This window comes from Halichoerus grypus, chromosome 10, assembly GCF_964656455.1.
Source record: "Halichoerus grypus chromosome 10, mHalGry1.hap1.1, whole genome shotgun sequence".
Lineage (NCBI taxonomy): Eukaryota > Metazoa > Chordata > Mammalia > Carnivora > Phocidae > Halichoerus > Halichoerus grypus.
In genome coordinates this window covers 56,646,673-56,669,689 of record NC_135721.1, presented here as the reverse complement: position 1 = coordinate 56,669,689, position 23,017 = coordinate 56,646,673, and the positions used below count along the sequence as shown (strand labels likewise).

At 38.6% G+C, this 23,017-nt stretch overlaps 1 protein-coding gene and 1 pseudogene across 3 annotated transcripts in view; one reads left to right on the top strand and one right to left on the bottom strand.

Annotated features, from left to right (window-relative positions):
* The window catches only part of LOC118527338 (nucleoplasmin-2 pseudogene), a 128,663-nt pseudogene extending 111,171 nt beyond the window's left edge, over nt 1-17,492 (bottom strand). Inside the window, exon 1 of the transcript XR_013441768.1 lies at nt 16,668-17,492. The product of XR_013441768.1 is annotated as a nucleoplasmin-2 pseudogene (transcript). The remainder of the gene's footprint in view (nt 1-16,667) is intronic.
* A 107-nt stretch (nt 17,493-17,599) lies between these two features.
* The window catches only part of UGP2 (UDP-glucose pyrophosphorylase 2), a 71,114-nt gene continuing 65,696 nt past the window's right edge, over nt 17,600-23,017 (top strand). The window contains exon 1 of one of the 2 annotated variants that reach the window (XM_036079104.2): nt 17,600-17,832. Coding sequence is in view for 1 of the 2 variants with exons in the window: in XM_036079103.2 (XP_035934996.1) it covers nt 18,792-18,810 (19 nt within the window). In the remaining variant the exon portion in view is untranslated. Of the gene's footprint in view, nt 17,833-18,435; nt 18,811-23,017 lie in introns of those variants that run through there. The other variant, XM_036079103.2, reaches the window with a different exon arrangement.

The window sequence follows — 23,017 nt, the reverse complement described above, 5'->3', positions numbered from 1 at the left end:
TCCATTTGTAAATCTGCAGCATAAGTCATAATCTCTGAGTCTTTTCTATTTTGGGGGTTCCTCCTCCTCGTCATTCTGTTGATGGGTGTTTGAAGGAATGTATAGAGTCCAAATTATTGACCAGAACCCAAGCAAGATGCACCTGTTTTCTTGGGACCTTAGAGTTGCTGGCCTCTTGTTTTCCCAGCCTGTCTTCTGCAGGAGGGGCCTGCCGCGCTGTTACTCAGGCAACCCTGTTTGGGCGGAGTTGCCCTGCCCCCCTGTGGCAGGGGATGGGCTCAGCGGGATTCAGTTTTTGGGGCTTTTGTTTTCAGCGGCGTTTCCTGGCGCTTTCCACGTCTCTTCCGCGAAGTCAGAGCAGAAGAGACCATTTCTAACCCTCTGCCTCAGAGCAGAGAGATCACGGTCTTCTTCAGTGAGCTCTCCAGGCCACACTGTCTCCGTTTCTGTCCATGCTGCTATAAACTGCAGCGTCCTGGGTTGTGCGCCCCTCCGCAGCGCTCCCAGTCCTGCCTCCAGGTCAGGGCACGTCTCTGCCCTTTTTGCTTCTAAAACCGCCAGCCACTCCCAGTTCACCCGCACGTCCCCGCCACTCCAGGTTTCCGCCCCCAGGGGCTGCCCTAAAGCCCTTTCCCCGCCGCTACTGGTCTGCGAGTCTGTGCCCCCGTCCCTAGCGTGTGAGGCTGTTGCTCACCGGTGGTGTAGGATCCCCACAGCCAGGCACCCTCCCGCTGCCGTTTATCCTCTGATATCTGCCCGCAGAATCAGGGCTCCCCGCTTCGTACCTCAAAACCAACCACCTGCAATATTCTGCTTGTAGAGATCCAGATCTTCTTACATCTCAGGCTGGTTTTGTGGGTGCTCAGAATGGTCTGGTAGATATCCAGCTCAATTCTGGGGACCAGTTGAAATAGGGTGCCCTAGTCCTCCGCCATCTTTCCTTCAACCCCCTCCACCTAAGATTTCAATTGAAATTAATTTGAATAGATGGATCAATTTTGGGAGACTTGTCTTCTTTATAATATTGAGTCTTTCTACCAAAAATATGCTTATATTTGTCAATATATTTTTCATTAAAGTTTTACAATTTTCTCTATGAGGTCTTGCCTAATATTCAAAGGATGTTCTAATTTTTTTCTTGCTATCACAAAAAAAAAACCCTTAAAATGTTATTTCTCTAGTTGTATATAAAATGTATTTAACTTTTGTATATTAATCTTACATCAGACACTTTGGCAAATTATCTGATTAAGTCTAATGATTTGTTGGTAGAATTTTTTGGATTTTTCTATGTAGACAATCATCTTACCTGCAAATAATGACAGTTTTATTTATTCCCTTCCAATCCTTTAACTTTTTTTCTGTTGACTTACTGTAGAAATTCTTCCTTTACCTACCTAAATATTTCTGTGTCCTCACATTAGATATGTTTCCTGTAAATTCCATTCAGGGGCATTTTATATGTTTTTCTTAGTCTAATAATCTAAACTAATAGTCTCTCTTTTTTAATTTGTGAGTTAGTCCAAGTGGTATTTATTAAATGTTTACTAATACATTTGGATTTATTTCTACCATTTTTCCCTGCTTATTTTCTCTTTTAAATTAAAAAAAAATTGTCTTTAGGTTTTACAGTTTAAAATCTATTCTTTTTGCTTATGTCTATTGTATTAAATAAATTTTCTTTATTTGTCTTTCCCTCTGTCTACTGCATTTTGAAGTAATACATCCTACATATATTGCTTTTTTCTTAAGATTTTATTTTTAAGTAATCTCTACACCCAATGTGGGGTTTGAACTCACAACCTCGAGATCAGGAGTTCCATGCTCTACCAATTGAGCCAGTCAGGTGCCCCAATCCTATATATATTCTTAGTGATATCTTTAATATGAACACTTAAAGTCTAAAGTTGATAAATATACCCACCTTGATCTTGAATAAAACAAAGACCTAGCATAGTTTTTCTATGATTACCTTACTCCATTGTACATGTTATTATCATTAGTATTTTAGCTGTATCTTGCTTTTGTACTCCCTCATGAGTCATTATTATTATCACTGTTTTATACAGTTAATACTTGTTCAGATTTTCCCATGTATTTACCTGCCCCCATCGCTATTTTTTTTTTTTTGTATCTTATTTCTTCCTTGTGGCATAATTTATTTAATAATGAAGTATATCCTTTAGTAGGGATTCTCAACTTTGTCTCTCAAGTTATAGTTTAGCTAGGTATAAAATTATAGGCTGCCAGTTATTTGCCTTTACTACTTGGATTATATTATTCCATTGTCTTTTGATTTATATTATTGCAATTGAGAAGTCAGTTTCAATCTAATTTTGTTCTATTTGTGTGGTAAGTTCAAGAATTTCAGGACAGATCAAGGAAGAGACAAGACCATGAGATGACAGTAGTGCAAATAAGGTTTACTAGGTGGCAATTGGATAGGACCACAGGAAAGAGGAAGTCACTCACAGCAAGAGACTATCCAGAGATGGCTGCATGGGGCTACCATTCAGAAGGGTAAAAGGACAATGGAACTTCCAAGGAGAGAGGAATTTGAGAGGGGGCTTGTGTGTCTAGGATATGTCACTCAGTAGCACGGTGGGAATCTCTGGGTCAGAGCTCTGAAGGGCAACAGCAGTTTGGGTTCTTTTACAGCTACAGAGTTTGTCTTATCTATGGCTAGAAGATGTTGGATGCAGTTTCATGGGGTACACCTAGCAGGCAGGATCTAAATATTAGAAATCTGCTTATTTAGGCTACACTAAAAGCATCTGGATGTGTAAAAACTTGGGTTGGCACTAGCAGGCTTTGCTCTCAAGGTCCTAGCCTGCTGGGAATAATTAAACAATATATAGTGGCCAATATAGAGATGCCATCTTGAACCCATTTATATAACAACTGGGTAATCTATCTTTTCTCTCTGGATGTTTTTAAGATCTCCTCTTTATCTTTATCAAGGTGTAGATTTATTTTTTCTTTTTTCTTACCACTGTGTCTCCTGAACCTCCCAAGAATGTTCCCAACTCAAAGTTTTTTGCATGTCCTAGAACTGCAGCTTGGAAAGCAATTCTTTCAGATATTTTTTTGGCTACCTTCCCCAACTGGTCCAAAACTCTGCTCAAATTATTTCCTGATCCCAGCTTCAAACTTTCTATCTCCTGCCCTCCTTCATTTTTCTTCATAGAATTTATTACTACTTCACATTTTATTAAATATGTGTTTGTTCATCATCTTCCTCCTTTCCCCAGGAATATATACTAGCAAAGGCAGAAACTCAGTTTTATTCACTGCTGTGTCCCTAGTATCTAGAACAGTACGTGGAACAGTAGGTACTTAAGTATTTTTTTATTTGATGAACTAGTGGCCTCTCCTCCATGCTTTATTCTTTCCTTTTTAGGGAGATGAATTCTTTTCTGTGTATCATGCAGATGGGCCAAATATTGCTGCCCCAGAATGATACTCTTATTCCCCAAGTGACCAACACAAAATGATCAGTATTTCTGAGTTCCAACTCCAAATTCCTAGAAGAGAAAATCTCACTGGTACAGGTTGGGTCAGTAGTCTTTCTTTGGTCCAATTAGGTATATACAGCTAGGTGGCAGGTCACAAGGTACACAAGACAACAGAGATCTTATCCAAGTGGAATAGAAGCTTTTAGAAAAGGGAGGGTCTAAGTAAGGAGGTACTCAAAATTGGTCTCATATTTGCTTTAAGGGCAAACTGAGGAAAATTGAAAGCCACCATAGAAATGCAAGCAATTATAGTGTTCACTGTCAGACAAAACACTATTACATAGAATCAAAATAATTTGCTGATTTAAAATCATCTTTAGCATTGGTTTATAGTGTGACAATATTTTAAAATTTTGATTTCTCTTGCTTTATCTTCTTACTTAATCCATTGCCTAGACTTCTAACACCTTAAACTCTTGCCCCTGCCCCAGCCTTCCCTCTCTTGAACCTTAAGTAATCTTCAAAACTTATTGTTAACTTTTCCTTTCTTAAGTAATGGAAGATAGCCTATCATTTTGTTTCTCAAAAAAATTGCCTAATAATTGCTTTTGTTAGGAAATAAACCACTTTATGTTACAGAAGCTTATGAGTTTGTATTTTTTATGTATTAAATACAAAGAAAAAAAATCCCCCAAAACTAAAGATATATATTTTAAATTATAAAAGTAGTACATGCATGAGTTAAAAAAATTCAAACAGATGAGTAGAAAAATGAAAGATAAAAATGTAGCCCAATGATTGTCCACAGCCTAGTCCTACTTCCTAGAGCACTTTGTTGACCAGGACGCAAGTGGCAAATACATTTTACACACAGACACACACACACACACACACACAAAGTGATGAAAAGTTTTATCGATTTTACTTACCCTTACTAGTGCAATGCTACTTAATTTTCCCTTTTATCTTCTTTTTCTAATGTAGGTTGTAACCCACTAAATTGATTTCATTCCCACAATTTGAAAAAAAGTGTCCTAAAGGTAGCTGTATCACACTGTATTTCTCTTATCTTCATAATTGAAAACAATACATACATACTGCTACATTTTGGTTCAACTCCTGACATTTTTTTATTGATTCCACACTGAAAATGAACAATAAGAATTTAGCTCAGTTATATTACTCTTCATTTTTCTTCCCTTGGTCTCCTCTTTGAAATTTTTATTATATTACAGTAAGTTCTATTTGTTACTTTATTGCTTTAAAGAATATACTCACACCTCTATTTCTTGATCCACCCACTTCAGAAAGTGTCTCTTGACTCCTTTATTATGTAAGATTAATATATTTTGCATCCTTTCACTTCTCTCCACTTACCAACTTCCATTAGCTCTATCACTACTTTTACATTGTCAATATTTATATTTACTGTTAGAATAATCAAGTCTTCCACATTTTATCTTTAAATTTAATTTGAAAAGTGAAGGGTTTCTTTTTCAGCATTACCATTTTTTAAAGTCTTATTCATTGCTGAATCAGGTAGTATGAATAAACTCATGAAGAGGGAGTCAAACCATATTACTAGATCTGCACTTACTGAAGGAGAATGTTCTAGGTGTAATGTCAAATGGATTCTTTTTTTTTACGTGTCCATTGATTACTCATGATAATGTCACATTTTAGTTTGTTTCATCTTTGGACCATGGCTTACACATTTTTTTTGCCTTTGCTAAAGATTCCAGTTGTCTTTCTTTAGTGTTTGATGACAGGAGAAGCATAGGTCACCCTATCATTAAGATTATCAATGTTTTTAATCATACTATTTCATAAAATGAATATACTTCTTTCTTAAAGACATTCTTCTAGATCCTTCTTTCTGTTTTACTATTATTGATTGCCCCGGGGCTCTAAATATTTGTGTTCCTGAAATATCCTATTATTAAGTTCCCATGTTTCTTGTCTTGAGCTCTCTTTTCATTTTGCTGGAACATTTCCTTAGGCATTTCCCCCCTGAAAAGGCATAGGAAGCCCCCCCCCAAAAAGGTGAAAAGATCCCTAGTCTGTCCTCATCCTTGAATGTTTTGATCATAGAATTGTAGGTTCAGAGTCATTTTCTCTCAGAACTTTGAAAGTATTGCTCCATTGTCTTCTAAAAATCAATGTTGCTGAGAAGATAAATGGCAAACTTCAATCTACTTCAATTTTCCCATCACTCTACTGGTCTTGTAAAGGTAACTGACAATCTCTACTCACTTGACTCTCTTTTCTGTCCTCAGTTTAACTGAGCTCTCATTATTGACCTTGTCTGATACTCTTCTCTATGGGCTCTATACCACACAACTATCCTGGTTTTCTTGAATAATTGGCTACTCTTGCTCAATCTCCTTCACATGTTTTTCCTTTCTCCATATGACCTCTAAATGCCAGAGTTCCTGTACCCTCTGTTCTATTCTCTATGCCTTCTCCCTACATGATCTTACCCATTCTCATAGCTTTAAAAACTATCTGCTGACAATTCCTAAATTTATAACAGTAGGCTAGACTTCCTTTCTGAGCTCCAGATTCACATCTTTAAATATCTACTTAACATCTCTCTTGTATGTCTCCCAGGCATTTCAAACTTAACATGACCAAAATGGTTCTCTAAATCTGGATCTCCCTCAGCCTTTACCACCTCAATAAATGGCCCTGTGATAAATTGTCCTCCTTGACTCTTCCCTTTCGTTCTCTCCTCATGACTCCTCCCTCCTCAATGAATCCATCACCAATTCCTGTTATTTCCACCTTCAAAATATATCTCTATACTCTTTTAAAAATGTCAATTAGAAAAAAAAAATGTCAATTAGATCATGTCAATTCCTTGCTTTAAATGACTGAATTGCTTTTCATTGCATTTAGGATAAATCCAAAACCTGTAGAGCCAGCTCTACATGTCTGATTCCTCCCATTTCTCCAAAATTATTTGTCTCTTGCCATCTTTCACTCGCTTATTTCCTCATTCCATCCTCCTGTCATCTCCTAGAATACACCATGCTCCTTCTATCTCAGAGCCTCTGTACTTGCTGTGCTATCTAGCATACATTCTCCTTAGGTCTTTACATAGTTGATTTTTTTTTTCCTTCAGATTTTAGCTTAAATGCTCAGGGCTTCCATGTTAACCCACACATAAAGGTAGCCTTCTGGAGGGCACAGTGTCACTTGGATTTTAACCTCCACAGGTAGAAGTCTAAATGCTACCTCTCAGAAAGGCTTTTCTTGACCATGTTACCATATTAATGTTCCTTGTTATTCTGGATTACAGCACTCTATTTCATTCATAGCTTTTTGTTCAATCTGTAATTATTTAACTAATTATTATTTTATTTATTGGTTTATAGCCTGTCAGCCTCACTTAGTATACTTCTCTGTTAGGTTCACCATTATAAACCTGCAGCCTACCAGTGTCTGGTTCATGGTAGTGTTCAATGAATATTTTTTGAATGAATAAGTGAATGAAACCGTGCTCTGGAACTTCATAAGAATGTGAAAAAGAAAATGGTTTGAGTTATACAGTTTAGTTTTTCCTGGACACATTTCATCTGAAAACTTGTTTCTCTTCACATTTTCTTTTACCATTTATTTCTACCTCTTGAATTTTTCTGTTCTGTTTCCCCAGAACCTCTTTTTGACACATCATAGGATTGCCCTAGAGTTGGTGATATGTCAAGCTGAGTGCCAAGAGGTGTTAAGTATCTCTCATTTTAAAGAAAAGCCTCAATAATTAGAGCTTTGGCACTCCCAACCAGCACCCCAATCCCCCTTCCCCATCTATCCCAGGTCTATGACTAGATGATTGAGGAAGGATAGTGAAAAAAGAAATTGTCAGCATTTTTGTAGGCAAGAGTGCAGCATCTTTTCCAAAGGGAGCAGGGGAGTGTGTTTCCTACCTCTTAACTCAGTGAGGTATAATGACTGAAAATCACTTCTCACAAGAAGGGAAAACCAACAACAACCTCAACTATTGGGTATTTTTGAAGGAGAGGGAAGAGTGAAGATGCAGACATACTCTCCTCTCCACTGCAGGTTCCTGGAGTCACAGGTAAAGCCTGAGTCAAAATAACTGGAGAAGGGGGAGATGAGATTTAAATGGGATATGAAATTGGAATTTCAAACTGAACTACTAGAGTCTTGAAAGCCGAAAGTAACCAGTATTGTCAAGAGGCAGGAAAGGACAATTTGACAGGTCATGACTGAAGAAAGCGTTTAGAAAAAAAGAAGTTTTATGTTTGTGACACTGTTCCAACAGTTTAATAAAATGGACATGGGTGGTTGCTGAAATTTCTGGATTGATACACGATGTCATAATTTTTCTCTCATATTTTCTATTTTTTGACTCTTTGTTGTATGTTCCAGGAATCCTTGAACTTTACCTTTCATCCCTTCTATCAAATGGTTTAATTTTAGTGATTACATTTTTAATTCCCAAGTATTATCTCTTGTACTCTGATTGTCACTTTTCTATAGCTTGTTCTTATTTTATGTTTATAGTATCTTTAATTCTCTGAATTAATCTTCATGTCCTTCATATTTAGGCTTTCTGTTTTATCATTGTCCTTCTCTTTGGTGCAATTGATTTTCCTCAAATATCTGGTAATTCTTGATTTTCCGTATTCATGAATAAGGGACTAGGTTGATGAATATTGGTGCTGGAATATCGGTTTTCTTTCTTTTTAGGTAGATACACACTTTACACATGACTTTTATTTTTATTACACAAATACCTGTTCATAGTAGAAGGAATAGTATATAAAAATAATTTTAAAAAGAAAGAAAAGAAAAGTCACCCATGACCTTACCACCAGAGGTAACCATTAATATTTTGGTGTATTTTTATCCAGTCTTAGATAACAAACAAGTAAGCAAACTTTTTTTTTAAACCAAAGTTTGTAAAAACTGGCCTTACTACATGTAATTTTTAGCTTGTTTTTCCCCACTTAGGATATAAGGAATATCTTTCCATGTCAAAATGTATATATATATATCTATCTACATATATATATATATATATATATATATACACACTACCAAATGTATTTGTCATAACCTATTCCCCTGTCAGTGGCATTTGAGTTATATCTTCATTTTTACTATTAAAACAATGCAAGACATATCCTTGGAAACTTGAAAGTATCCAATGTATCTTTAAAACAATATATTTTAAATTATGTTAAAAATATATTTAAAATAAAAACCTATCTTTTTCCACTTAAAGAATTTCAAAATCTCTGAAAAACAGATCTCTAAGTTTAGGGGTATTAATCTTTTTTTCTTTCTTTCAGAGAGAGAGAGAGAAAGATGGAGAGAGAGAGAATCTCAAGCAGGCTCCACACTTAGTGTGGAGCCTGATGTGGTGCTCAATCTCATAACCCTGATATCATGACCTGGCCAAAATCAAAAGTTAGACACTTAACCAACTAAGCCACACAGGCGTCCCTTAGGGATACTGATTTAACCAGGAAAGTGATCAGAAGAAATCTCTTCCTCAGAAGGGTTTGGAGAATAGAGTTTAGAGGTGAGAAATGAGTGGGCTGAAAAATATAGTCCCAGTGTGCAAAGATTAAGGGCAGTTCTGGGGTAAATACAGAGTAAATGAGTGTGATTTGGTTTTCCTTTGACACATTAATGAGTCTATCAGTCATCTGTGCTGTGAGATAATACACAGTATTAGATTTGGCTCAGCTGGGCGACTGATTATTTTATGGTCTTATCTGAGTCACTTATGTGGCCAGTTTGACTCATTAGGCAGTCTGACTAGAGCTGAGAAGCCTAAGATGGACTCCAACACATGTCTGAGAGTTAGTCCAGGTTGGTCTATGGGGCCTCAACTGGAAAAGCTCTACTCCATGTGGCCTGACATTTTCCAATAGGTTAGAAATGGCTTCTTCATACATTGATCTCAGGGCAGCATTCCAATGGGGAGACTAAAAGTTGAAAAGCTTCTTGGGGCTAAGATTAGATGTCACATAATATCACTTCTGCTTCATTCTATTGATCAAAACGAGTCACTAGGCCAACCGAGACTCAAGTTGTGTTGGGAGGAAAAGACTCCACCTCTTAATGGGAGGAGTGACAAAGTCACATTGCAAAGGAGTGGGGCACAGGGATGGAAGGAATGGTGGCCATCTATGCAAACACTCTATCACAACAGAACTTGTTTTGAAATGCCTCCTTTAGTATTCTAAAAGTAAATTTATAAGTTGATCATTTGCCATCCAAAACATGATTCCTAAAGAAATAATGAGAAACATCTAATATATACCTATACAGCATTCTATAGCTTTTAAATTCATTCATAAATATCTTATTTGATAATTCAGTCAACAAATTTCTTTTCAGTGACAAACACTGTGATATGTTCTGGGGATACAAGATAGATAAAAGCTTCTTGCTCTCAAAAAGTTTACCATCTATGTAGGGAAAATAAATATTTAATATGTAATAACAAGGAATAATAACTTGAGATTAATGTTATATCAAGGCAATATAGGAAATCATTAATTAAAATCATCATCATCACTCATACTCTGTACCAACAGTGAATGAGATGATCTTTATGATAACTCTGTAAGAGGCAAGACAGGTTATCTGTTGTTACTCTCATTTTTAGATGAGGAAACTAAGTCTCATAGAGCTAACCAAGCTTTTCAGGTTCTAAGTGGCAGAACTCAAAAGAATAAACAGGTTATTTTCCAAAATCTGTTTTTTCCCAGTATACTCTTCTGCCTCCTCAGAAACAAACATGAGTACCTGAAACGGAAAAAATACCAATAAATTAAAACAAACAAACAAAAACCTTATATGATGGTACATATTTTGTATGGATTCTTCTCAAAGGACTTCAGTGTTTACAGCTTTAGGGATTGATCATGTAATATGTAAGATACCTAATCTAGTACACCTACCTATCCAACAAGCAATTCTGTTTACTTCCTAAATCTCTTTGGATCCTAGATGTTATCATTTGCATGCACTAGGTTGAGAAAAATCCATTTAAAAAATAATACCTGAAGGGGTTCTTTCATATGACTATCTAAAGACAACAAAAGGGATTAGATGAGAATGACTAAACTGAATTACCACTATAGAATGAACTATACTATATCCAGTTTACTAAGCAATGAACTTAATCAGGAATATATACATCTTGGCCCCAAATTCTTTTTGGAATAAGAAAGGATGTAAGTGATTAATAAATACATGGACATATGTAATACATACCAATATACATACATATATATATGTGCACACAAAAATTTCAAATAATTACCAGTGTGACTTTAGCATTATTTTATTCCTTCTCACTAGGAAACTGGTAAAACCCTCAAGTTAACATGGCTTAAAGAAAGTTTTGGTGTATCTGGATCCTTATTTTTCTTTCATTGTCCTGGTAGTCCATTTGTGGCTTTATCTGGTCTCCATCCCATGCTGGTCTGTGTTAGAAAGATATCAAACAGTTTAGTCTCTGAATCTATCTGTGATGCTCCAAATCCAGAAAGTAGTCTTCAATAAGTTTACTTCTATTATTTCAAAAATCTCAGTTTTTGTTACCATATAGATCCATGCAAAGCCAGGACTTCAGTAGGTTTGCAAACATCTAATGTTTTCTTTGTTAAACTCTGGTTGAAAGTCACTGATAATTGAGAATGGCCTGTCTCTCTCAGCACTGTTCTGTGCTCCAAATTCTCATTTTCCTGGTGTGCTGCCCAGCAGTGGTGGGAGGGGTAATACAGACCAGAATTTTCTAATTCAATGCTTTGAATAGCTTACAGCTGTGAAGCATGACATGGAGGCTTTAAGGCCTGGGGCAGGCAGTTGGGACCCCCAGGGCTGGTTGCCTCCAGCTGCAGCAGCCTTTATCAGAGGGTGGCCCAAGAGGAACAGAGTCTGTACAGGTGGAGTGGATGATGAAAAACATAAAGTAGTTCCACAGGCCACTTATCCAAGGTGAAGAGCTGTATGCTCAGCAGCTGGCTGCTGAAGTAGATGTCCAGATGGTAGAGTACTTCCTTGGCTGTGTTTAGCACATCACAGCCAGCATGGAGCTCCTGGATGGTGCAACTTTGGTGGCTCTGAAACTCTGACTTCACAGACATCAGATACTTTTGATTGTTTGCAGCTGATATGCCCTTTTAATGGCATCAAAACTAATTTTGGCCTTACTGATCCAACAATGTATGTGTTTTACAAATTAAAGCTTCATCATTATTTAAAAATAATTTGCTAGATAAAAGTTCAGCTGAATTAAAAATCCACTTGCCTTATCACATCAAATTTCATCATTGTGTTTATTAATAAAAAGAGCTGTTAGATTCCTTGAATATAATTTAAACCATTACATATTTTTAATGGTTTCTAAAGAAATGGTTTTAAATTTTTAAAAAAATCTATTTGTACAACATTTCTCATGATTGGTGACTGTGTTCCTTCCCTCTGGTTGCTGAAACAAATGACCACAAACTGAGTGGTTTATAACAATATATATTTATTCTCTTATAGTTCTGGAAGCCTGAAATCTGAAATGGGTTTCTCTGGGATGAAATCAAGGTGTCAGCAAGGGTCACACTACATCTGGAGGCTCTAGGGGAAAATAATTGTCTTTTCCAGCTTCTGTGGGCTGTCTTCGTTGCTTAGCTCATGGCCTTGAATCACATTGTCTTTTCTCCGCCTGCCTCTATCATCAAATCACTTTTTTCTTCTGTCTTCAAATCTCTGCCTATGTTTTATTATTTTTTATTTTACTTAATTTTTTATGTAATCTCTACCTCCAACCTGGGGCTCGAACTCACAACCCCAAGATCAAGAGCCACATGCTCTACTGACAAAGTTGGCCAGAGGCCCCCTTCTCCCTACATTTTATAAGGACACTGGTGATTACATTTAAGGCCCAACCAAATAATCCAGGGTAATCTCTCCATCTGAAAATCTTTAATTCAGTCACACTTTTGAAGTCCTTGTTACCATACAGGGTGACATTCACAGATCCCAGGGGTTAAGAACTGGTTATCTTTGAGGACCATTATTCATCCTACCACAGTGCCTATCAAGACTTTGAAGAGATTATAATTTGAAAGTCTTGATCAGAAACTATGTGTACTTTTTCAAGCATAAAACCTGACTCTAAAGGTTATGTTCATGCAGGCAAGTTCAAATTTCTCATTCAAAAATTTGAAAAGATTTTATCTCAGAGTTTTATACAAGTTCATTATCTAATAATTCCCCTATTACTTTCCATTTATTTTTTATTTTCATGCTTTTATTATTTAAAAAGCAATTAACTTATCACCAAGTCCAATATGATGCCCACAAATTCCCTCTAGGTTCTCTCAGGATGCCACACAAATATCATTTTCTCTCTGTGCTGTGATGGGGAAAAGGTTGGGAAATATAGCTCTACAAAGTTGAGGAAATTAATACAAAAGAGAAAACAAGGCCAGGGTTTTAAGTGAGCAAAGTCTATATCTGTTATAACAAGAAGTCAAACACATACTGCCTAAAATCCAGGAACCAAAAAAAAAATGGCACTATAAACATTTAGAAATAACTATCAGGTATATAGAACTGTCAGAAGAAAAATGGTTGCCTCTGGCATGCAAAGATAGAGTAAAGAGAGGTAGGGCAGAAGAGTACTGCTATTCATTACGAGCATTTTGGTACTGGTCAGATTTTTTTTAAAGATGTGTATCCTTATTGGAATTTTTTTTAAAAGTTCAATTAAAAATGGTACCAGAACTTAACATTAATATACCACATTTTTTCTGTGGTCTTTTCTCTAAATGACATTCCTCTTCCTTTCCACTCTAGAGAGGGAAAAACACTGTTACTTTTTATTCCCTAATCATATTACCCATTTAATGACATATAATTACCCAATTATTTAGGTCTCATCCAAAGAACAGTCCTGAGGATCTTCTTTTTAATACTTAGAGTGGTGGGTGTGAAATGCTCAAAATAAATTCCCCGAGACTAAGTTAGGGAACAGAAGTTCTTTATCCTTTCCTTCCCAGTGGTGGCACTGGCAGGAAATTTAATAAGCTAGACCAGAGGCAGAGATGTTTGGAAAACCATCAAAAGACATTTGATGGAATGCACAACAGGGAATCTTTAATGTGGTTGAAAGAGGAAGAAAAAATAAGATTAAACTGAATACTTTTCTATTTCACAGCTCTTCTCTATGAGGATTTCAAAGTCAATAAGTAGCCTCATCATCCATACATATATCACCACAGAAAAGCAGAATGTTTATCTTATGAATTTAGAAGCAATGTATTATTTTTTAGTGAGTCTTTTATATTTCTGAATTATGATTACATAATGATCTATGTTTATTAAAAACCCTGAGAGAATATAGGTTTTTTTCTTTTATGGCTACCTACTCATAAAGGAAATGACTCCTCTGCCTCTATCATCAGGGGGGGATGTGGAGATGCAGTTTGGCACATGAGTGAGATACAACAATTTCATGGGCATCACCGTTTCTCACCAACACTCTCCTCTGGGCAACATGCAGAACAGGAGAAGCAGGAGACAACATAGTAAGGACTGGCCCTCTATGCAACTTTCAAAGGAGAATCTAGAGGGGAATTATTGATAAATGAGAACAAGATAATGCATGTTGCAGTTAAACTGCATTCTTCTGAGCCTGATGACTTTTAAAACTACTTAGAAGATTTATCAACTCTTAATTATTTGTAATGTGAGATAACACTTTTTTAAAGCATCTTAGTTATTTGAAATAATTGCTACTGTTGTGATATAAAAGTTAAATAACCTGCAAATGTAATTTAAAAATCATACTATGAATAAATAGAAGGATATGTCATAATTTAAATTCACAACTTGTTTCAACAAACTTCCTGATTCATTAACAACAGGGTGTTGGCAATAGGAAAGAATGAAGTCTTTCTCTTCCTCAAGTAATTGGAAACACCATTCATTTTTTTAGACTACTCATTCATTATTAGTAGTTTGTCTCACAGATATTATTTGATATCTTTTTCCAGTTAACCCTGTTTGGTTATCTTTTGACTAAAAAATGTCCTATTGTTAGATCTAGGCAGTAACTGGCAATTTCTAACAGTGGCCTCTTTTTCCTTTTTCATGTGGGTGGCCTAGGATTTAGATAGATACAGATGGGAGCCAATATTGAATGTGCACAACAGTCTAGTGTATAATTGCTGCCTGGTTTCTTGGCTAAACACTCGGGGCAGGACATAGAAATTTTTGTCTCTGACATGTTCTCCAAAATTGCCTTGCTTTATTTTCTTGTGTGTAGGGGATGGAAGTAAGATAGACAAAAAAAAAAAAAAAAGACCACACACATTCCTGGTCTGTACACTTATTTCATACTTTAGCAATTTCTAAACCACCTCTTATTGGATAATGCTCATGTTGGGAGTTAGCAAAACTTACTGTAAAGTCATCAGGACATTGCATTTGCTGCTATTATTCTTACACTTTGGCCCAAGTGCACATTCTAGGTAGAAATAACTAAAACTTAAAAATTCTTTACCTCTAAATAGAAATTAAATTTTAGAAACCTATTTTTTTTAAGATTTTATTTATTTATTTATTTGAGAGACAGAGACAGCACAAGAGAAACATGAACAGGGGTGGGGTTAGGGGCAGAGGGAGAGGGAGAGGTAGAAGCAGACTCCCTGCTGAGCAGGGAGCCCGATGCAGGGCTTGATCCTGGGACTCCAGGATCATGACTGGAGCCAAAGGCAAACGCTTAACTGACTGAGCCACCTAGATGCCCCTTAAATTTTAAAATCTTATTTATTGGTGGCACTAAACTGGTCATTCAGTATACACTTTCTGAACGCTTGCTATGTACCAGGCACTGTGCCAAGCACTAAATCTAAAAAGCCATCTCATTCCAAATTACCCCTGCATACACACTCCTTCCCAGGACCCCATCTTCATTCTCCTTTAGAATGCCCCAAGTTTCTACAAAGGTTTGTTTAATCTGTAAATCTATCTATCCATGTTACAGATTTCTAATGATAGATATATCAACATCATGCACCTTGAAGGGAAATTCCACAGTAGTGTATCATGAAAAAAAAGGATTAAATACGCATACACACACACATACACCAGTGGTCCACTGCCACGATCTCCCTTTCCTATCCCCACGTTATCAGCCAAGTGAGGTTATTTCTAGTGGCTCTAGAGGAAGTGGGAGGCTCTTTTACAAAATGTTTAGGAGCTTGAAACGTAAGTTTTATTTTTTTAAAGATTTTATTTATTTATTTATGAGAGAGAGCAAGAGAGGCAGAGGGAGAAGCAGGCTCCCCAAGGAGCAGGGAGCCCGATGCGGGACCCGATCCCAGGATCCCGGGATCATGACCTGAGCCAAAGGCAGATGCTTAACCATCTGAGCCACCCAGGTGCCCCGAAACTTAAGTTTAAATCACTGTATAAGGAAATTCCATTTTACAGGGCACTATTTGAAAATAATGCTTGGGAATATAGCTTCTAGAGTGCTATTTCTCTAAGAGCCAGTCTCTGGGTGATTACGGACTTAATCGTTGAAGACAGGTAGTTCCTTTTTGGAGATTTCTTGAGGCAGCAAATGTACAACGTCCTTTGGTATTATATCTCAATATTTAATCACTCATAAATCAAGATGTCATTCTTAGGTATTACCAAATGCTCTTGCTGCAATTAAAACTCACTTCCTCTCTCTTAACCTTCTATAAAGGTAGAAAATAACAGATCATCCTACTTACAAAAAACCTTGTATAAATTACTCTTCATTGCCCTTTATCTTTTGCAGGCTAAGCAACCTAATGGGCCCAAATGTTTTGGTGGCATCTTATTTTGTTGTTAACACTGATTGATAAATACTATTTAGTGCTACTATAATTTCTCTACATCACACAAAGGAGGCGGAGATTCTGATTCAGACTGTGTCTCCAAGTGCTGTTATTAAAGTGTAGATATCTGGGTTTTAGACATTTCTTTGGTTTTATTTGGGGAAATTAGTTTTATAGCTGAGAGGTCAGTCTTTCGGGATTTCACGTAAGAAATGTATTACCAAGGACTGTTGCTCTCTAGCATGACAAATCACTGGCCTTTTCGGTGTTATTTATCTAGTAACATTTCCATATGAATATGTGGCACTAAATAAAGTTTGTTTAGAGATGAATCATTAAAAAATTCTCACTGTACCTTGGTTGATTAGTGTTGTCCAAAGCCTCAAAATCCTAGAATTACTTGGTTTATTGGAGGCCCCTAAGAGAGCGCTGACCATTCATCTGTCCTGACGCAGGCTGACTGAGTCATGAAGGGAAGTCTGAGATACGCCTTTGAGTCTTACAGGTGTTGGCAATACCAGGTGTGATTTAGCGGGCGCTGGGCTGGCCCTCTCGCCGTTCCGGTTACCACGCCACTGCCAATGTTCTTTGAACATCCTCCTTCTTTGTGGACATCAAGAATACTAAAGGTAAGCATCTCGAGGGGTAACATTCATTTCCACTTTGATCAGAAAAGTAAATGCCTATCACAGCAGAAATCTCTACAGAAATAGGTCCTGGGGCGTGGTGGTTCTAGTGGCGGAGCCTTCACTTGGCACTTTTTTCGACGCCCTAAATCCCTCCTTCTGTTTGTGGGCCCCACACATCCCACTGCTTAGTCCTTGACGCACCTTCACCCTCCCTAGACCAGGAATAGTGAGTAGAGTTTGTATCTACTGAGAAGGGCCTGGGCTCGCTCAGGTAGTTGCCCTGGGGCGTTCTGGCTCTATCGGCCGCTTAGATATCTATCTTCAATCCCTGGTAAACCGGAACATTTTTATGGACTACAAAAATAATCACTCGTGCTTCAGGTTCTCTCCCTTGCTGAAGTATCTGCAGAAGGCTAGGAATTTTACTGGTCCCCGTCGCGGCAGACGCGGCTCCCACAAGCTGACCCCAGGGTCCCGCTCGGCGCCCACCTCCGCGGAGCTCCCTCGGGCCGCAGACGCCCCGCCCCCTGCCACCTACGCGCGTCTCATTGGTCAGGCCCTGCGTCCGCCTCGGCTCCTGACTGGTAGTTGTTCCTGTCCGTATGAGCTGCGGGGACATTTCCGCATTGAGCGGGGCTGCTCCAAATGGAGGGGGAGGGGAGGTGTTTGGGAGGAAGTGGGGGCTTGGGGTGTCACAAGCCGGCAGCCAGGTGGGCGCAGGGGGTCAGCAGCTGGGCTGTGACCGCTGGCGAGGAGTTCAAGTTGTGCATGTGTGAGGGGAGAAGGGGAGAGAGAAGGGTGCCTCAGAGGTGACATTCTCTCAGCCTGCGAGCCTTCTTCCCGTGGCGCCATAAACGCCCCCAATTTCCCAGCTGCTAAAAGAAGCGGAAGGTGGGTCTAGGTGGCGGTTTGGAGAGGCGGGGACGGACTTCCCAAGACCCCTCAGGCGGGTGTGTTTCCCTCTGGGAGACGTGTAAAGCTCCTCTCCGCGACCCGCCGTGTGGCCTGGGAGGGCGAATTTGGGGCTTGGGGCCCTCCCGCACTCCTGTCATCGGGCTCAGGGCGGCATGCAGTTTCTCCCCTCGCGGCTGGACCCTTAGTGTTTGCTGCGGGGGAGGGGCGATGTGGCCTTCGGCCCCTCCCGAGAACAAGCCGCGGCAGGATTTCGCCACTCGCTGCTGGAAGGGGGCGAGCTGGCGGCTCCGGCCCGCCGGCGAGCGCGTGGAATTCTTGCCCCCTCCTAGTTCCAGGGTGTTTATGGGCTGGTAAAAATGGTTGCGTTGCCCCTCTTTGCGGCCTCACCCGCCTCCCGGACCCTGCTTGGGCGCTGGCAGCTGTTGACCGGGGTTTCCCGGGGAACTGGCCGGAGGCTGGACGGCAGTGAGGGGGAGGGGATGGGGGGGCCGGGTGCGGCCGGCCAGTGTCTGCTGCGGTCCAGCCCAGGAGGGCGTGGGGACCCGGGGGGGCGGTGAAATAGCCGTTGTAGATCCTCCTCTTTCATTGATGAAATTTAAGTTCGTGTGATTTTACCTTTTCCGGGAGTCTCCATTTGGCCCTGGTTTGTGTCAGGAGCGCAGTGTAGATAGGAGTTCCAAGCGGACTCACACTAAGTTCCTGTCTTTTTGGAAGTGGAGGAGGTTTTCCTGTTTGTTGGTTTTTTTGTTTTGTTTTTTGAGGCAGTTTTAATAGCTTTGAATAAATACTCCCTTAAGTGACTAAATATAGGAAGGGGAGAAAGAACACGTCGGTTGTTAAAGCAGGGGAGGAAGACAGAAGACCTGCCCTATAGCGTGGCTCCTCTAGAAATTAATATATCTATACACATCAGAGTATTTTAATAAATCCCTAAAATGTCGAGATATGTACAAGGTAAGACACCCCTCCCCCCCCCTTGTTTTTTTCTCCTGGGTTGCTTCAGTCGGGAGGTGGGTGGTTTGGAAGTGGAAATTGTTCATTTGAGACACTATTTGCGAAACCCTTTTCCTTAAATTGACATTTGAGCTGCTTTGAGCTGCTGGGTTGGCATTTTGGATACGTATAATTTATACCCCTGTGTTCTGCCGGGTTTAGTTCTGCCTCCCTGAAATCAGGTTAGTAGCACTACGGCTCGCTAGGATAGTGGCTGTAAATGATGATAAAACAGGATTTTGCCTGCTGATTAACCGCTGTTCTCTTTTACTGGTGGAAGTCAAGGTAACCATGTGTGCGCGAACGGGAAGGGAAACTGGGAGGGCTGAGGGAAGGTAGGTGGGTTTTGCCAGGACTGTTGGGGAAGCTTTAGTGTTCTCTGCTTCTGCTCCGTTTGTGTGTACGTGGTTGGAGTCTCAGATTCAGTTATTGCGAAACCGGGAGTAGCCTGTAGAAGCTGGAGGTCATTTCAGCAAGAGAAATGACTTTGCTGCATTGCTGTTTATTTTTTCCTTCTTTGAAATCTGGAAAGATTATTAAGGTTTCTTTGAAACTTGAAAATTGCCCTCTAAATTTTACATGTCTATTAAAAAAGAGTTAGCGAATGCCTCTGAACTGAGTTAAGCATTAAGATCGCTTGTATGTCTGTGTGTGTTGGTTGTACACACTGAAATTGGTCTGCCTTAAACCTGTCACTAGTTTTTAGCATAGGATTTGCCTTCTTGTATGCAAGTAAACCCTTCTCTTGCAGACCCGAGTGTAAAAGCTTCAGCTGTCTTGCTGAACACACAGCTAGTGAAAGTTCACAACCACTTAATGTGTCTCTCAACAGAGGTACTAAAAAAAAAAAAAAAGTCAGTTATGGCCATTATTTGATCTTAGGAATAAAAATGCCCTAGTAAGTTTTATATCATTTTATTAACTCTTCTTTGAGTTTTGTATAATAGATTAAGAGTATTTGGCTGCCTGTCTTATTATGGAAACAGATGGGACACTTACGCCTGCCTCCTTTAGCATAATGCTCAGAAATGTCACTTGTCATTAGACTTTCAAATTCATGTTATAACTTGTATGTGGTGAGACTTTTTATATTCTGATTGAAAAAATGTCTTAGTCAAGAATGGAAAAGCGAGGTAACTTAATTTTCTGGTTTTGTAACAGCAACAAAATTAGCAGAAAGCTGCTTTTGGCAAGAATATGCTAGGGAAAAATGGACAGTCACTTTAAGAATATTACACTTCAGGTGTTCCTTGTAGTTATGCATTAGAATAGCTTGCATAGGTGGTGTGTGTTGACTGATTTCACAGCCTTTGCTGTTAATGACTGTCTTCAGGAGATTCAAAATCCACCGTGGCAATACCTAAGAGTTGCTATGTATATTCCTTTCCCTTGCCATCTGCTTTTTAAAAAAAATAAGTTTTTTATCTTGGAATACTTTTAGATTTATAGAAAAGTTCCACATTTGTCAAAACTAAGACATTATCATAGGTACATTACTATTAACTAAACTGAAGAGTTATTCACACTACTGTTCCATGATTGAATCCAACATTGCATTTAGTTGCCATTCACTTTTACTTTAAATGGTAGTTTTCCTTTTAAATTAGCAGTTTTGCACAAAAAGATGATACCCCTCCCCTCCAAATTTAACATGATTGTGTTCCTGTTTGTCATTGTTTACATTTTGTACTTCAGGTGTAAGCCCTCTGTATGTTTAATTAACTCTGCTGCTGTTACAAATGATAAACCTAATTGGCTAATTCAGCTGTCTCCACAGATCAGTTTTCAAGTGTAAGGTTTGGGATTTTTGTCTTGGAATTTTTTTTGTACCAGATCAAATTGTTTAATCTTTGCTATATCACTTACTGATATTTCTACTCATTGACACTTAGCTCGTGCCATTGAAGAAAGATTGAACAAATATTAGGCCTCTGTTTTCACATGTCTCATTTAAGCTTCACAAAACCCCTAAGAGGTAGATTTTTACACCTTACAGCTGAGGAAATTTAAGTATCTTGTCCAAAGTTCACAGCTGGTAAGCATTGAAATTCATATATAAATGTGTCTAAAACCCTGTCGTTTCTAATACCTTTTGTTGCTTCTCACATTAAAACCTTATCCAAATGGCTTGTTTCTCCAGCTAGACTGTCAATTCCCTGTGGGCAAAGATAATATTATATCTCTCGGGGAAATACAGTGTCTTGAAATGGTGGATGCTCCAAAAGAATTTGTCACGGATGACAAATGAGAAACTCAGCATTTTCCATGTTTTTTTAGTAGGTTAGCCTACATTTTTATTTTCAGTTGTAGTTTTTTTTATAACACCACTTAGATTACATAAATGTTATAAAGAGAGAAGCGTTTGGATTTAGGTTTGAGTCCTGCTAACAGGTGATCTTAGATAATAACTTTTCTGAACCTCAGTTTCTACTTATATAAATATTGGGTACTAATACTTTGCCACAGGGTTATTGAGAAGCTGAAATGAGGTGAATTATATGAATGTCCTAGTCACATATTAGATGGCCAGTGAGTTTTGCTTTTCTTTCTTAAAATGAAGGTGGCCATACAGATAGCATTGCCACCATAAATATAACCACATGTCAACAGTAGTAAACAGAAACAAGGCAGGTATGACAGTTCTTTATTTTCCTATTCTAAGTTTAGTGTTTAGTCCCCCAGCACTTGGGAGTTGATATATTAAAAAAAAAAAAGTGCAGGGGTAGGAGGGGGGAAGCTTGAATGGTGATATGAATACATAATTGGTGACAGTTTTCCTTTCAGTCCAGTCAACAAAACAATTTTTGAGTGCTTACAATGTGCAGTACTGTATTGAGATTTCATGGGCATCTCTTATAGTGGGCACTTGAAATTCAGAACATCTAGGTATTATACCTGTGTGTTGTGTGCACGTGTTTTTGATTGCCTGGACAAGATTTGGGGTTGCTATACTTGGCTTGAATCTCTTCTCCCACCGTTAGGCAATGTGCTTTGTAGGAAAGCTGGGCATCTCCATTCTCAAGCACTGGGACCAATAAGTCATTCCGTAGAAATGTTCAATTAATAAAAATGCTTAGTGTTGATAGGAGCACTCTCAGTATATATTCCTTCGCCAAACGAAGGTTTAACTTTCTTTGGGCATGTCCCAAGTCTGTGTTCCTCAGGCACTTAAATATCTTTCTTACAGGAAGACTCTTCTTTCCTGGATCTAGGATATAATTGCCTAGCTGTTGTATTCTGCCCTCAGGTCACCTTCTGGCTGCACCTGTGAAATTACTTTCCATTTGCTAGTTTTCTCCACTCCAGGGGTTGTTGCAGGGCCCCCAATTATTCTAAATAAATGTGAGTACTAGCTGAGTGAGAAGGGACTCCCTGTCACAGTTGGAGGTAGTAGGGGTCTTCAGCTGATGTGACTTTGCCAGGTTTATCAATGGGTGCCGTTTGGGATTTTGCTTTTTAAAAGTTTTGAGAGCTATGGGATAATCTCTCTCCACATGATTTGAAATTTATAAATGGTGCAGGAAATATTGTCATCTAGCCAGCTAGGATCATGTTATGTGCTTATACTGTGATAGTAGAGGGACTTTTTTTAAACTGCTTTTACTAGGCCATTATCTATTTAAATTATATAAAAATGTCCCTTAATATTCTTAAGTTGAGGTACTTTCTTATATTTCAGGGGAAGCCATTTGAGTATCTCTGTGTCACTTAAAAAATATTTGAGGCCCATTGACTTTCCCATTTGTTGGAATTCTCTTTTTATGACCTTTTTTTTTTTTTTTTTGTGATTCCTGCTGGGTAGATGGCAGCTAGCCAAGGAGGATTAGCTGAGCTAATTTTAACTGGAGGGGTCTCAGATGAATATAGGGATGAGATGCATTCTGGGGCCTGCTTGTGGAGGTTGGGCCTTGGCCTGCTTCTTCTCAAATCCTCAAACTAAATTTAGCTTTTTGCTGATTATTTAGATGACTACGATGCTTTTAGCCCAGGGGGATTGTGACATGGTTTTCAGACAGTAGTAGAGGGGGCAAAGCAATGACTAAGGGACACTCCTCATTTTTTAAAGATATGGCTTAGGATTTATTATATTGATAGAGGGAGGGGGACTTAATTAAATTAGAATCACAGTTATAAATGGAAAATTAAAAGAAATAGAAAAGAATAGTTG